This window comes from Eschscholzia californica, unplaced genomic scaffold, assembly GCF_041429995.1.
Source record: "Eschscholzia californica isolate CP2 unplaced genomic scaffold, dmEscCali1.0.p SCAF_6, whole genome shotgun sequence".
NCBI classification, from domain to species: Eukaryota; Viridiplantae; Streptophyta; class Magnoliopsida; order Ranunculales; family Papaveraceae; genus Eschscholzia; species Eschscholzia californica.
The window spans coordinates 18,995,203-19,012,262 of NW_028238483.1; the positions used below are offsets into that span (position 1 = coordinate 18,995,203).

General features: G+C 35.8%; 1 protein-coding gene across 1 annotated transcript; it reads left to right on the plus strand.

Annotated features, from left to right (window-relative positions):
• The first annotated feature begins 6,175 nt into the window (after positions 1 to 6,175).
• LOC147532211 (uncharacterized) lies at positions 6,176 to 8,560 on the plus strand. The gene is made up of 4 exons (XM_086649522.1): positions 6,176 to 6,811; positions 7,278 to 7,358; positions 7,796 to 7,935; positions 8,154 to 8,560. The coding sequence occupies exons 1-4, from the start codon at positions 6,497 to 6,499 to the stop codon at positions 8,407 to 8,409; spliced, it is 792 nt and encodes a 263-aa protein (XP_086505648.1). The 5' UTR covers positions 6,176 to 6,496; the 3' UTR covers positions 8,410 to 8,560.
• The last annotated feature ends 8,500 nt before the right edge of the window (positions 8,561 to 17,060 follow it).

Sequence of the window (17,060 nt, forward strand, 5' to 3'; positions counted from 1 at the left end):
TGTTGTGAACAGTTTACCTGCATTCTCATTATTCCCGAAGGAGGTTTTGGACGTGAATTGTTTCTATTATGAGCATAAATAAGACAAACATCTACAACTTCTATCTACAATATAAAACAAACAAGTACTTAGTTTGCATGAAGTTTTCAAAGCTCTGCAATCACTTTGCAAGGCTTTAACATTTGATCCATTTCGTCAAGAGATTATAAACCTTACAAAGATATTATAAGATTGTCTAATTATAGAACATAAATTAAACTTAACAAGATGTTTAAAAGGCAGTGCAAGGTGTCCGCAAGGCTTTGCAAGGCAGTGAAAGGTGTCTGCAAGGCTTTTGCAAGGCAGTGCAAGGTAGGGGTGTGCGAAAATAGACCGAACCAATCAAACCAAACCGATCCAAACCGGTCCAGTCGGTTTTCTAACCAAACCAAACAACGAGTGGTTTGGTATGGTTGTAGATTTTCAAAAACCAACTGGTTTGGTTCGGTAAATGGATGTAATTTTTAGGAACCATTAAAACCAAACCGAACCAGTTAAGTTCAATTAATATTTATAATTGTATATTTACATATTTTTTCTAAAATATATATATCATATCTCCATAATTTCATACAAATACAACAACACCACTACAATATAATGTTACTAGCTAGTATTATATTAAACATGTATCGATAATATTACTAGCTACTACATAATATTTCGGTCGGTGGTCTGCACATGTCTTTAATGTTTTAAACGTTTTTCGACGTATTATGTTAGTTTGATTGTTTCTCCAGATTTTTAAAGAGTGTTTTCTTGATTTTATACGTCAGTGTATGAAGAAAGTAACTCGATTCGTCAATTTTCATGGAGAACAAATTGTTTTATGGATGGTTTGGTATCCAGTAGTATCCAAACCGCTTATGATGGTTTGGTTAGTAATCGAACCAAACCATGAACGGTTTGGTAATGGTTTGAAAAATCACTAACCAAACCATGGGCGGTTTGGTAACGGATGATACCAAATTACCGGATACCGAACCAACGAACACCCCTAGTGCAAGGTATCTGCAAGGCTGTTGCAAGGCAGTGCAAGCTCATTGAAGTATTTTGTCGAGCAGGTCTTATGCATCATTTAAACGGCCTAATTTCACTAAAATATACACAAAAGCCTTGCAAGATACCTTTAGGTGTTTAATACAAAACCTAATAGCATCATAAAATAGACTTATAGACCTAAATATTTCAAAAATTCTTTCTCCAAATCCATCAGCAACATCAACAACAACAACTCAAATAACTTCACCAAAAGCATCATTTCTTCAGAAAAACTGTAATCATGCGTGGTTACCCATTTCTAAATTAACAAAAACAAGTCAAATAACTTCAGTTCAAACACAATTAAACCTAAAAGTCAATAAAATAAAAATTGAACAACAACAAAACAAAACCCTAAATTTCCAAAATTAGGAATAAATTACAATCAAATACTATTGAGATTGAAGAAGTTGTGGTAAACCCTAGAGAGAGACTGTAATCGTCCATGGGTTTAGAGTGAATCGGCGTGAGTTTAGAGAGAGAGAGAGACTGTAATCGTATGTGGGTTTAGAAAAAGAAGAGAGAAATTGTAATTTCTTAGACTAGGGTTAGGTTGGTCTCTTCACTTATATAAAAAATTACATAATTGCCACCAGGGAGGTGAAGCCTAAAAAAGTTCGATGAATATTTTTTAACCAAAGTCATAATTTTTTGGGGAGTTTTGGCCAAATTCCCCGTAGGGTTGATTTTAGTTTCCAGCAGGTACTGTCTTCGATTTTTGGAAAAACTGACTGACGTGAGTTCAAACCCTAAAGCTAACCTTTAACCGTATAATCAATAGCTTAACTCTATGAGCTAGAATCCTATAACTTATAACCTAACCCATAAACCTTTTACAAAATACCCAATGTCAAGGACATTATTTATTTTGACATAGCAAAACATATATTACTAGGTATTATTTTTCTTGTCCCAAATAGGTAGACTTATAACCTATATCCAAAATTAAAATTACGAAACTATAACCTATAACTTGACATCAAAACCTAGAAAACTATAACTTAAGATCGAAACCCTGACGATAACTTCAGGCTTCGATAATTGAAATCGTATAAAATCGCCTAAAACACTGCAATATTTTATTGAGAAGAATGCACTATGTTCGGATAACTAATTGAACTTTCACAGCAAACCATGTATTGGTCTTTCAAAATTAAATAATGAAAAAAGAATATTTGGTACAACCGTGGTCAACACGATTATGGACAAAATATATTTTATAACCAAAATTATGAGTATTGATTACTTTATTTATTTGTGTGGTAACGAGCAATTTCTGAATTGACCGGAGTAAAATAGGTTATTTCTTTGTCAATATGGGAACTACTATGCGGGATTAAAATTGCGGGACAAGAAGTCAACGAACAAGGTAGTTAACCTAAAGACACTGACTACATTCTTGGGATTAGCCTGTGACAAGAAGCAAAACACACGTGACCGTAAGATCCTTAGGACACCAGGATGGTGCCAACCAAAGAGACTCTGATGATCAAGTTAGTAAACTTACATGAGAAATAGCAAATACGAGAACAATGCCTTAAATATTACAGCCGGGTGAAATTGTCGGAGTATGATGCGACTCGTAGAATGGTTGTTGCTCGATCTCTACAGGTTAGTTTGATTGAGGAAAAAAACTTGTAGCATTACGAAGAAAGAGAAATAAGCAGAATAACTACTCAATCAAACATTTCCCTTATTAGGAGAGAGAAAATAGAACATCTGTTCTTCAAAGTATGTGAGAAAGATAAACTGGAACACCTGTGTTTTAAGGTATGCATGAGAGATAAAGTAAAATGCTTGTTGTTCAAGGTACGAGTGAGAGATAAAGTGGAATGTTTGTCGTTAGCAATGACATGTGTATTGTATGCTAAAAAAAGATCAGGTGGATGAGTAGAAAGATGAAGACAATTTTCTAGAACAACATTCTAGGACGGTCGTTTTTTGTATGAGGATGGAATCCTCTATATGAGAGAGAAGATGAAAAGTGTATGATTGCTTCATATGAAAAAGAAAGTATGACAGTTGTGGGCTGTCTTGTCCAGAAGTCGATCCTCTGTACGTGGCTTTCTTCGTCTTTGTATAATGTCATTGAGAACTTGTCATTTTGGATAGCGGTAACTTTCGACTAACTGTCATCTTGAATGGCGGTAACGCCTCTTCAACTGGTATGGTGATATCCTTCTGCTAGCTGTCATCTTGAATGACGTTAACACTTTCAGAGGATATGTTGGCTAGAGACGATTTTAGACAAGATCAGTGAGGGCGATCCTCTCGCTCGAACGTCCGATCTCCTTATCCAATGTGGATGTGCTGGACAGCAGCATTCCTCAGGTATTCTCGGTTTCCGGAGTTGAATGGGTCATGCCCATTCATTACTTAAATTGTGGGCTTGGTCAATGCATGAACCAAGTGACGTAGACTTTTTACAGGCACTCTTGATGACAGTTTTTTGCCCATGCAATTCCCATCAATAATTTCTATTTTCTCAACAAAATATTCTAACGTCTTTTTGGTTGGGGTGAAATTCAAACTATCAAACAAGAGGTAGGTCAAACACGGATAGAGACATAACGACAATTTTTTTTGACATCGTACACATGGATTCATCGAAAGCAAATAACAAATTGATGAAAGCAACAAATCTTTCTTAAAAACAAAATATATATTTCTCACATTAGGAAACAATATGGTTTCTACAAAATGATGACAACTGAAAAAAAAAACAAGATTTGTTATGAGAGAAAACGAAGAAAATTATAGATTAAACGTTGTACTTTTGTAAAAAAAAAGCTATAATATCAAACCAACAAACTTATAAGTTATATCTATTGAGATTTTATTAAGAACAAGAAAATTATATCAAGTTTAGTCCAAACTTTGATGAGTGCCAATTCATGATTTCAAGGGAGAAGATGTCTACGATGATGGTGATGATGACGAAGAAGATAACCATAAAGCGGGTGATTTGGTTGTCTCTTTCATGGTGGATTCTAGGTTGAAATTTTCTTAGGAGAGAGAAGAAGAAAAATAGTTTTAGTTTTGAAAGAGAAAAGAAAAACGTTGGACCAAAACTACGAATTGGGTCTAATTTCCAAGAATTGAATACCTTACCCCTTCAGGAAATTTCTGGGAGAGAAACAAAAGATTTTATGGGAAAAATTGGGAGTTAACATTTATTATTGAAGGGAAAAATTGGCTGGAAACTTAATTTGATGGCCAAAACGAAGGTTGACCAAAATATTTGGACCAAATAGCGAGTTACAAAATCAGGTGCCAAACTATCATATTAAAACAGGTCGGTCGGTTAGAGGAGGGATAAGTCTGGTCGTCCATTTTTTTTTGGGAGATTTACATTTGATTAGATCAAACAACTGATATAAAATTCTTTTTGTGTAATTTTACTTAAAACAAAATGATGGTAACGTAAATCGACCAAAATCAGTTGGGATCCCTACAATTACTACTACCGTAATTCTCTCCCTAGCCACCACGATTTTCTCTTACTATTTTACTTAAAACTGAAAGACTTATTTGTTTGAAATATAAAGCTTAACCATAAATCTTAACTTCCTTGATATCACACAGTTATTTTTCTCCCTAGCTACCACGGTTTTTTCTCACGTTGAAATTCAACCGTTATTTTAACTAAATACTTTCTAAATTATATAAGATACAATTATTTTCTTTTGACAACTCATTTATTTGTTTTCGGTCTCTCTTTCTCTCTTCTTCTAAACAGTCAAGATAATTTTTTTATTGGTAAATTAATTTGATTCATAAATTTTAATTTATCTGTTTATTTCTCTCTTCCCTTCTTTTTTATGTAACTTTGATTCAACCTCTCCATCTCTATATTTCTAAAGGTTAGGTTGAATTCATTTTTTCTTTTTCTTTTTTTCTGTATTTCTTATGGTTGGGTTCATACTGTCCCTAACAAACTCTCAGTGTATTTCTTAGTTCTAATGATGTAGTGCATCATTCACTTTGTATAATTAGTTTGGATTCAATATTTACTTCAAGTATTTTGTTAAGATTTTAAGTTTAATTAAAATTGTTGTACGTTTTTTTAGGGAGTAACATACATGCTTAGGTGTTTACACACACTCTGAGAATGTTGTAAACATCTAATCCGTAAGACCGATATGTGATTTACCACAACGGCGTTAGCAATGAGGGATCTACCTCATTGGAGAGCAATTGAGTTAGATTTACACTGAGATTTGACAAGATTGAAATTGAACAGGAGAGTTGCTACTCGCTTTTTGGGAATGGATAGTTGTTGGTCGATTTTAGGATGGGGATGAGATTTGAATTTAAGAAAAACTTGGTTTTCTTTCTCATCGGAAAAAATGGTTTTCACATCAAATATTTCCACGTAAAAAACGGACTGTAAGTGGAAAAGTTGACCCCATGTTTATCTAACATTCTGATTTGACCTTAAGAGTTAAAATCATGATTCAATTAGTCATTTTCATACTCGCCGAAATTGACTATCGACAACGTTCGACTGACTACCATCGACGACTTTCAACAATCTTTTTTTCTTCTTACTCTCACAATCATCATCACCTTCTCTCTCTAAGTAACCCCTATTTAGGGTTTCTATTCCAATCTGAGTATCTTCGTAAGAGGGGAGACAATAAGAGAATGGTAGTGGTATTGGTGGTAAGAGGAAAAAAAAAAGGAAGATTAAGAATGATATTGTTGACCTTTCATCTAAAACACAAAAGAATGATATCGTTGAAGGTCCGCAGTAATAGTTGGTGGTTGCCTACAACCAATTCCAACAAGTATAAAGAGAAATTACACGAGTGTCCTTAACAAAAAATAATTACATGAGCGAAATAATTATAAACAAAAAAAAATAAAAAAATGAGTTTTTTCACCATTAAATTTGCTGCTAAATATTCAAACTTGTCACAAATTGAGTGTTAGACTAGATTTAACCCTATAATAAATTTTTTTTTTCTAATCGGATATGAATATTAACAGAAGATTTCATTTGACTTCAATCTGATTTTAGACTGAATGGATATCTGAGTCGTCTGAATGACCCATCAAAATTAAATGTAAGGTCTATTTGATTAAAGCATTCATACTATTTGAGATGATTATGATTTAGATAAAGAGAAAAAACAGATATCACCTAATCCCTCTTTATTAATGGAAGTCAATCGAGGCGTCTGAATAGAGAGAGAGAGGATATCCCTAATAATTACTCACTAAATAAAAAAACACAAAGTTTGTTTCATTCAAGAACTACAAAATCTAACAAAACTTTCCCTTCTGGGTATCACCCATCAACAGAAATGAACATGCAAATGATCCAATTGGAGCAACCAATTCCATGATATTGAGTTTCATCAAGGAGCTAAATTTAGGGTTTTCAGCTAAGTGTCAGGAGTAAGTAAGAACTATGCCAGGACCAGGACCTCACACACTCTATGCATTTAGCTCAGGTCTTGGTTTGATGAGTCTCTCTAATGGAAGATTTAGTCCTCATCACTGTCTCTTCTATGCAGTTAATTCCTTCTTGGGTCCTGATCTTGGTTCTTTCTCTGAATGGGTATCTTCCACTTTTGGAATTGGGGAGAACTTTGGGTCTTTTCTCATGGACTTAATTCATCACCCCTTTTACTATATCTTAATTTTAGGTTTACCTTTATCATTTCTCTACTGTCTTTTGTCTAGGGTTTTGCTCCAAAAGGGTATCCTTGATTCTATTTCTGGGGTTAGTTTATTCTTCATTTACTTCAATTTATTACTCCTATATATATGTGTGTGTGTGTGTGTGTATATGAATTGCCCATATTGTTCATTTGATCTGCCTGTTTGTTGATTTATGTTTATGCTATTCAATTGAGACAGAGCAACCATTACTTGCTTGAGTATTTAAGCCCGATTAAAAATGCGGGTATTGATGAGATTGAGCAGAACTATGATTTGGTCTTGTTTTATAGTGTCCATTGCTCTACAATATATGGCCTAACATGATCTCATGTTTCGTTGAACACACTGTTATCCTAGGTAGAAAGGTCTTTGGCATAGATTTTTCGATGAATTTGGAGCATTTTTTCATTGTTAAAATGAAGACAATTAATGATTTTAGACGGTATAGGGAGGTTGCTCGGAATATTCAAAGCATGATACAAGATCCATTGACGTTTCTAAATTGTTTATCATTAATGTGTTTGCAGGTACCTCTTAATAGAAAACAATGCTTACTATTGATATCTGCTGGTTCTTTATCACACTTTTTCTTGGATCATTTGTTTGAGGTCGGTAAGATGCATTATTACAAAGTTACTCAACTCCACTCTGAACTAGGCATACATTTCTAAAGAACAGTTGTTGTCTTGTTGTCTAATCCTCATCTTCAGACTGACTTCGATGAATTTTTAGAACAAATATCGTATGTAGCAAAATAAAAATTCACATCCAAGAAAAGTGCATAAACTTGGTAAATCACAAGTTTTAGGTCAATTTCGCGGACCATATTCTGCAATTGTGTAACTATGAGAAAAACCAACCGGAGTTGGCGAATATATGATCGTTGTATGTTGATTTTGGCATATATTCTCATGTCATGGTCCCACTTTTTTTCTTCTATCTACTTCAACTTCTTTCTTTACTAAGCGCAGTTTGAATTCACTTTTCATTTTATGATAATCTTTATGTTTCGTAGTACTGATAACATATTATCATCGGAAAACAGGAAAATGGTCATTCATCAATGTATACTTGGATATTGAGCACTGGTTGGTGGAAATCTCGAGCTCCTGTCGACCCGGATGCTGTCGTTGTGGTTGGATTCTTGTGCATTTGTTTAGTAGGAGGCTTCATTTACATCAACAGGTTAGAACTCTTTCGAATACAATTTGCTATTTTTCTGTGTAGGAATAAAATCTCATTCGGAAACTAAGACTACCCATTATATTCCAAATCTAAACGTATGACCACACTTATCACCTGAATAACCGACTGAGCTGTGTACGATTTTGAAAGTTTTCCTCTGTGGACATCATAGAACTACGTGATTTTTCCATTTTCATATTTTCATGTTATGATTGCAGAGTTAAGCACACAAAATCCGATAGGACACAATGGAATCAATCGATGAAACTTATTGTGATTATAGCGAGTTTATACTGTGTTTGGTGTGCAAGTCAAATTTACTGGAGGAACCCACCTCGACCGGCCATTGGTGAAGAGGCAGATCTTGGCGTTCTTGTGTTTCTTGCAATTTATTTTTTTCTCCCACATAGCTTGTGCATTATGTCAATGAACTCTAAAGATTACATCGATACAACAGAGCATATCCCACGATAACAATGAAAGTTTTTGGATTGTCTCAGTAGTGAGATGGTAACGACCGTCCCCTCTGACTCTGTAATTAAGAAGGTTTCGTGTTTCAGCCGAATAGCTCTTGTATACTGTAATAGTATCATAAATATAATAAAAGTGCTTCTTTTTCTTGTAATCTTTTACTGTTAGACAATTAGAATATTGGTTATATTGCTCCAATTTATCAGCCGTTATTGGGAGTTCTCTTGCTTCTAATATCTTTGGGAGTGCTGGTTGCTTATCCGCTTTAGCTAATATACCGAGGCGAGTAATTTACAGCAACTTGGCGCAAGAACAAAAATCTAGCAGGATTTTCTTTTTCCAAGTCGGGAAGACAGATTGTAACTCTGGTGAAGGGGTTGAAAAAGAATACATTTCTTTTTCCTCTAAACATTAGTAGCCAACCACCCTTAGAGAAGTGGATTGTTGCATCTAATATAATTTCCGGAAGGGAGTTTAAGTGATACTTGTGGTTATTATGCATTGGATCTAGCAAGTTCCAGACATCTTTTTCGTAAAAAAACTAGATGTGGAGATGTAGGTTGTACAATGGCATAGTCTACCTCAGCAGGGAGAGTCTTTTGTGCTCCTTCCTCGTCGCAAAAGATGTAGCTCGATCTTCTTCCATGTACGAGTCTAACCCAATCCTGCGGAGATAACGGCATTAGCTAATCCAATGGAGAGTAGGGTAAACAAACATAAATAGAATCATCTTCTACGTCAAATTTATATACGTTGTCTTTGTTTCGCCGAGTGAAATACACACAACCCTTTGCGAGACCCAACTTGGCGGCTGAAGAAGAAGCAATATTGTTTTCCCCTAGAAAGAGCACATGATTGCCCATGCTTTCAACTTTTATCCAACTAGGAGCCCCCTTTGAAGCAAAATCAAATTTGGAAATTTTTTTGAAATACAATAGTACTTTTCCGGAAATGAAATCACGAATACGATACGCTCTAACAATCTTAAACAGTTCATCAAAACACTCCACATAATTTGTTCTAATACCACATGCTGTTGTTCTCCTTCTGCTGGATGACGTGCATTGTTGTTAAATAACACTTTGGATGAGTTAAGGGTCGAGTTTTTCGATCATATGGATCTCATCAAAATCGTCATCAGTACCCATGATGCATAATTTGGTACTACTACTACTACTACCTCTGAAGCAAAACAGATGATGAGCATCAAATGAATAGTCTTGTTTCCTTCATTGTTTATCTCCTGGACAGCAAAATAGAAGAAAGCACAAATCTTGTCGATCCGTGTTACAAAAGCTAAAGACAACCATGGAATTATTTGAGGTTGGTGGAGAAGTTAGGATACAACTGAGTGGACCATAAATTGTCTCATCGTCGAGAAAGGAGAAAAGAGAAGGTAACATAATTGACTCAAACGTTGCAGGATTCGAAAGCAATCACCCATTTTCCACCTCCTCCTTACATTTTTCAAACCATATATCAACCATCCTTGGTGAGAGAGGTGATTGCTGATACTCAAATATGTTGCTGTTGGCCAATTCTGCGCTCTTTATGAAAATTGGTGGTGCTATGAACCTGCTGCTTCCCTCCATAACTTGGATTTTTAGACAAGATAGACGAGGAGGAGGCAGAGAAGAAGAATGAATTATATACTTTTCGAGGAGGATATTACCTACCATTTCCCACTGTCCATTTTGTAGTACTTTTAAATCTTTATTTTTAAATTTCTAAAGCCGCCTGCCTCCTCCAAATTTCCCTACATTAGATTTCCCAAACAATACAAATTACTTTTTCACTGAATAACAAAAATTGATCAAAGTTTTTCAAAGTTTGACTGTGATCGAGACCGTTCAAATGGCATTTTGTCAAGAATCTTGTCAAAGATTCTTTGTATATTTAGCATTTCCCATACTAATAATATCATACTAGGGTATAGCCCGTGCCCGTAGGGCACGGAAATTTCTGTATTTATGTTATACAAAATTATCAAATATTTTGGTCTTATACAAATATTGAAGTAATAAAAATATATTTAAAATAATAACCGAGATTATATTGAGTTGTTTGAAGGGAGAAAAAAGGAAAAGGAGAAAAAGAGTTTGAGAGTTTTTAGGGAGTGAGTAGTTACTTTGACGGTTAAATATCTATCTTTTCAAAGACTCTTTAAAATGAAGGGTCATGATTTACAAAAGAAAATTGGACGACCGAGATTTATAAACCAAAGTTATGACATGGCACCAAAACCTATGTCATTTGTTATATATTTTTTTTGTTGAAAGGTAAAATTACATTAAGCCACAAGAGTATTATTACAGTACATATGAACTAAAAAGTAGGGAACATTGTTCCAGTTTTTCGATCCATTCTTCTTGCGAGCCCATTTCGCTAGTTTATCAGCTTGAACATTTTGTAATCTCTTCGTGTAGTTGAATTTGACGTTGTCCAATCTCCCTTTGATGTCTATGATTTTTTTGATGTGGATCTTCGATTGCCAGTGAATTTTATGTCTCGGGTTCTTCAAGTGTTTTATCAGATTGATATTGTCGCTTTCTATCACAATATGGTAGTTTTCCTCTGCCCATTTGATTCCGTTGAGGATTGCTATAGTTTCACTTTCTTCACTGTTTCTCGCGCGGGATGAAGTTACTTGAGCCTTCATAAATTTAGACTGAGCATTGTGTACAATGAAACTAGTACCAATATTGGTTTTAATATTAGTAAAAGATGCATCAACATTTATTTTCAAGAAAGGAATGATAGGAGGTTGCCATTTCTCAGTGTTATCAAGGGTAGGTTTTGCATGCACTATATGGGTATTTGGGAACGCCATGATTCATATTTATCACCGATCTAGTGTTATTTATTGAGTGCTGGAAGCAATGGTCACATCTGGTTTTCCAAATGTGCCATAATATAGTAACAAAATTGATATCATTTGAAGTACAACTACTTTGGTTTTGATCCTTGCCAAGAGAATATCCAATCTACTAGAGAGTCAATGTTAGTCGATATGATATTAAAGTAAAACCAAATGTTTTTCGCTGTTAAGAATATTTCTGCATTTCATCTTATATTCATTATCAAGCAATATACACATATATATATACAACTAGGATTATCTCTCTTAGGAAACATATCTAGGAATATATCTTAGGTATCTATATAAGTAGGAAACAATCAGACAGCTAATATATGACTGTTATCTAGCTAATATGTATACAGCTAACACTCCTCTCAAGTTGGAGCATATATATTAATAATGCCCAACTTGTTACAAAGATAATCAACTAGAACTCCGTTTAAGGCTTTCGTAAAGATATTGCCTAGTTGTTCTCAAGTGTTTACATATCCTGTAGAAATCAAGCCTTGTTCAATTTTCTCACGCACAAATTGACAGTCAACTCCAATGTGTTTAGTTCGCTCATGAAACACCAGATTAGAGGAAATATGAAGAACAGCTTGATTATCACACCATAATTTTGCTGGTACAGAAATTTTAAGACCTACTTCAGTCAGAAGCTGATATATCCACATTATCTCACAAACTGATTGTGCCATAGCCCTATACTCCGATTCTGCACTAGATCGTGACACAACATTTTGCTTCTTGCTCTTCCATGCGACCAAGTTTCCTCCAACAAAAATACAATAACCTGAAGTTGATCTCCTATCTATTTTAGAACCTGCCCAATCAGCATCTGTAAAACATTCAATATGAGAGTGCCCATGATTTGCATACACAATTCCACGTTCGGGTGCCCCTTTCATGTAACATAGAATTTGTTCTAGTGTTGTCCAATGATGAATTGTTGGAGATGACATAAACTGACTAACAATACTGACTGAATATGCAATATCTGGACTAGTTACTGTAAGATAATTCAGCTTTCCAACCAACCTTCGATATCTCTCGGGATCTTCGAACGGTTCTCTATCTCTCGTCAGGTGCATAGTCGGAGTCATTGGAGTGCAACTAGGTTTTGCTCCTAATTTTCCTGTCTCTGTTAATAAGTCAAGGACATATTTTCTTTGAGATAGAAATATACCCTTTTTACTCCTTGTAACTTTAACACCCAAGGACGAGCTTTTAATCGTGCAATGGACCCATCAGGATTGACCTTGATCGCGAAGACCCATTTGCAATGGCTTCTTTAACAGTTTTAGGAACGGTAATAGAATCAAGGGAGGCAATGAAAGAACACGAGGAAGATGACAAATTATTATATGAAACAAAAGAAGAAATAGGATAGGTACATTGGAGTTTACCTTTACGCAGGGCTATAGAGAGATCATCACTTACAACGGGATCTGTTGACGAAGGAGCAGGTCCTGGACATGAATCAGAAGGTTTTCGTTTGGAGTAAACATGTATAATAGGAGGCTTAGCTCGCAATTGCTCTTGAACAGATGTAGAGGACTTAATGGAATAGACTAACAAATCATCATCCTCCTCCTGACGAATGGGAGTAGGTGAAGACGGGAAGTAAGGTGTGTCTTCCTTAAATGTAACATTAATTGAAACAAGATACTTGTTAAGGCTAGGACAATAACAACGATAACCTTTCTGAAGACGAGAATAACCAAGAAAGACGCACTTTAATGATTTTGGGTCTAATTTAGTGACGGATGGACGAACATCCCTAACATAACAAGTGTTGCCAAATATGCGTGGATCAACAGGAAACAATGGTTTATCAAGGAAAAGAGTCTTATAAGGGATCTCACCATTAAGAACAGAAAATGGCATGCGATTGATAAGAAAGCATGCTGCAGAAACAGCATCAGCCCAAAATGGTTTAGGAACGTCCATTTGAAATAGAAGAACTCGAGCAGTTTCTAGAAGATGTCTATTTTTACGCTCTGCTACACCATTCTGGGATGGAGTATCAATACAAGAAGTTTCATGAAGAATTCCATTCTGAACCATGTAAGTGTTAAACAAAGTGGATGTATATTCTTTTGCATTATCACTCCGCAAAGTACGAAGGGAAACATTAAATTGATTTTTAATTTCAGCACAAAATGCACAAAACACAGAAAATAATTCTGAACGATTTTTCTGTAAATATAACCAAGTTACACGGGAATAATCATCCACAAAGGTAACAAAATAACGAAATCCAGGTTTTGACAAAATAGGAGAAGGACCCCAAATATCAGAATGAACTAACTCAAATGGAGTTGTTACTCGTTTATTGACTCTAGGATACGAACTAAGACGATGATGTTTTGCAAACTGACACGACTCACAATCTAATGAAGACACCTTACTATATTGCGGACAAAGTTTCTTGAGTAAAGGAAGAGAAGGATGACCCAACCGACAATGAGCCTCAAACGAAGAAGTTATACTTGAGCAAGCAACAGATTTTGGTAGCGATGTACCGAGAATGTAGAGACCGCCAGATTCATGTCCTTTACCAATAATCTTCTTCGTCATAAGATCCTGAAACAAACAATGATCAGGATAAAATGAGATAAAATAATTGAGTTTACGAGTAAGTTGACTGACCGATAGCAAATTAAAGGATAAATGTGGTAGATGTAAGACAGACGATAAGGGGAGCAAAGGGGTAGGATTGATGGTGCAAGACCCACGAACACAAGATAATGACCCATCAGCTAAAGTAACCGTTGCAGCGGAAGCTTGTGGTTAAAAAGTAGAAAAGAGTTTAGGATTACCTGTCATATGATCTGTGGCACCAGAATCAATGACCCATTTGGAGGATGAAGAAAGAAGACACGTGTTGGGTTTACCTGAATCAGCAATAGCAGTGACGGAAGGAGATGAAGACTTAAGTGACTCTTGATATTCCGTGAACTTGGCAAATTCATCGCTTGAGACACGAATAGATTTGTCAGAGTTACCATTGGTGAATGCAACGTTAAACACCTATTTTTGCTGATTTTTGTACTGAAGCTTTCGACATTCAAATTTAGTATGACCTGGTTTGCGACAATAGTTGCAAACGATGTTTCCAGATCCTTGTGAGCTTCCTCCTTTGGTGTCATTATAATTATTTGATCTCAAAGGTGCATAGTTACTGTTTTTACTTACCAAAGCTCCACTGAGCGGAGCAGGTGGAGTACTTTCCGTGCGAAGAACATGACTAAAAACATCCTGTAAAGATGTCATCTCAGAACCAGAAAGAATATGCGACTTAGCTGACTCAAAATTGTAGGGTTTTAAACCCTTATACTAGTGTTTATAGCGGAAATAAGACATCTAATGTCTACACTAGTATCCCAGGATCACATGCAAAACTAGTAATTAAACTAATGGAGATAGTAGATTACCTTAATCGATTTTCCCTCGAACTAGTTGAATTGATTGAAGAAGACCAAGAGCTTCAAGTGTAGCTCCTCTACTTGGGACACGAGCAATCAATTTAATCTCCCACCTTGTTGTATAGCTAGCACACCAATGGTGGTTGGAAAGAAGAACACCTTCTTCTTTGACTAGATAGATAGTTAATGGGAATTAGCTCACTTTCTCCTCTCTACTTGATGTGGTAGAGTAAGAAAGCTTAGAGAGAAATTCCACACCTTGTTCTCTGCCCTAAGAGTGTTTATATAGAACCCTAATAAGAATCCACCTCCTTTTAGGTTTCCTAAAACACCCTTTAGAATAAGATTTAGGGAAATAGTCGAAAATAGCAACTATTGGTATTTTCTCAATTCCCTAAGGATATGACGTCCAAACCCAGCCAAAATTGGCATATTTAATTTTCATAACATAAGGAAACGTCCCTCCAAAAATCAGCCCAATCCGAGCCCTAGAAGTGCCCGTATCGGCTAAGGCCCAAAAACCCTGTTTTTGGCCTTTTTGTACTATCTTTGCCTAATTCCTTTTTAGGCCTATGAGATATGTTTATGGGACACTCCCATGATTATATCTCACTCCCACTAGTCATATCCTAGATCAATTTGACACTCTTATGTGTAACCCGTTGTAGGATCCGATCGAAGTTAGCCGCGAATTACTTCGTAATTCGACGATTGTAGTTGGTCTCTAGCTACAACTCTACGATCCCAAAATCAATCGGACTTGATGATATTCCACATCAATTGTCCTATCCGACAAATTGTTCGCATTGCCATCTTGGTCGAAGGACATCTCCTTCAACTCCTTCAGACTCCCATTTGGACTTAGAACAAGTGCAATGCCTCGATTCCCGTGTCAATTTAGTATCCCATCTGATACGTCACGTCATTCAGACTTTCTTGATATCCGAGTACAACTGTAAAAGACAAATGATTAACTTTTAATCCGTTTGAGCGCGGCCACGCATTTTCAGTTGCTACTCATCAAGTGGCCTTGAGACACTTTGTACCTAATGTGATTAGGGTGACACAATCCATTCTTGCGCTCCCACTTAACTTCATGTCTATCCTGTCCTTCCCAGTATCCGTCTTTATAACCTCCTTTTACGGCGCGGCGTTTGACGGAACCAAAGTCGGACATTCCTTTCATAAGATGAGTGGAGCACTCATGTTTTGAGGAATCTCTCCAATTGTCTTTATGAGAAGTATTGACGTTCATCACGAGTGATGTACTTCTCATTTGAGGGTTATCCAGTGTATAAACCTTTTACACACCCACGTAGTCGAATAGAATATACTATTCCTATAGCCCATGAAACTGCGCTATCCCATCGACTCCCGTGCTAGTCTTCGTGAGTCATTGTTGTCCATGCAATGACCTGAACCAAGGTTTTTGATAATAAATATTCCAAGTTCACTTAATAGGGTTTCATTCATCAGATCACGTATCTGACAAACCTATTCGGAATGTTTTATCATCAATGGACTGTCGTTTAAACACTAAACCAAATTTAGACGACTTGTGAAATAACTCTATTATTTCTGATAACGAGAGTTGTAAATCTGAGCATCTTCCGTAAAACTCTTTTTACCCACTCAGTTTTACTCGTCGAGGTTTATTCCAATTTTACCTCATGCCTTAGACTGTGTATGAGTCTCATACTATGTCTTAGGTGACAGTTTAGTTTGACTACGTATGTAGTCCGTTTTTAAACTTTGCTAATTATCAATTAATTTGAAGATTGCTTACTTCAACCTTGATAATTTCTAGTAACTTTTACTAGAGTTAAGGCTTTTAATTCTTTATGTAGTATTTGCAACAGTTCCCGGTTTAAAACACTTTTAGCCTACTTTCCTTCCATGTCTGGAAGTTTGCTTACGATGACATGTTCAACTTTTGTACTACTTCATCCTTTAGCCTTCTAGGATGTTTCTAAGTAGTGTTTCGGTTTTCAAATCTGAATTTGGATATTCAAATGCTAATCATATCCAATATGATTGACTTTATGTATTCGAACATAAATCTCTCTCTCATGCTTGTTTGCTACATCGGTGTCTTTTCAACTCCGATTTAGCAACGCTCTTAGTCATGAGTTTTGGGTCGAAATTCTTTTAGACTTTTCGAGTCTTAGATTTTCTGTTTCGGATCTCAAGCATCTCAGCGTACTGAGTCTCTCCAATCCTATCATCCTTTTGATCTATGCTTATAGATCTTCAGATGCCCAAAATGGCATTTCATCCTTGTGTGTGGTCCTTTTATCGAGTCAGTGTGTTCACTGTTACACAACATCTTATGTCGTACTCAATCTTTTGTATGTACTCAGCATACG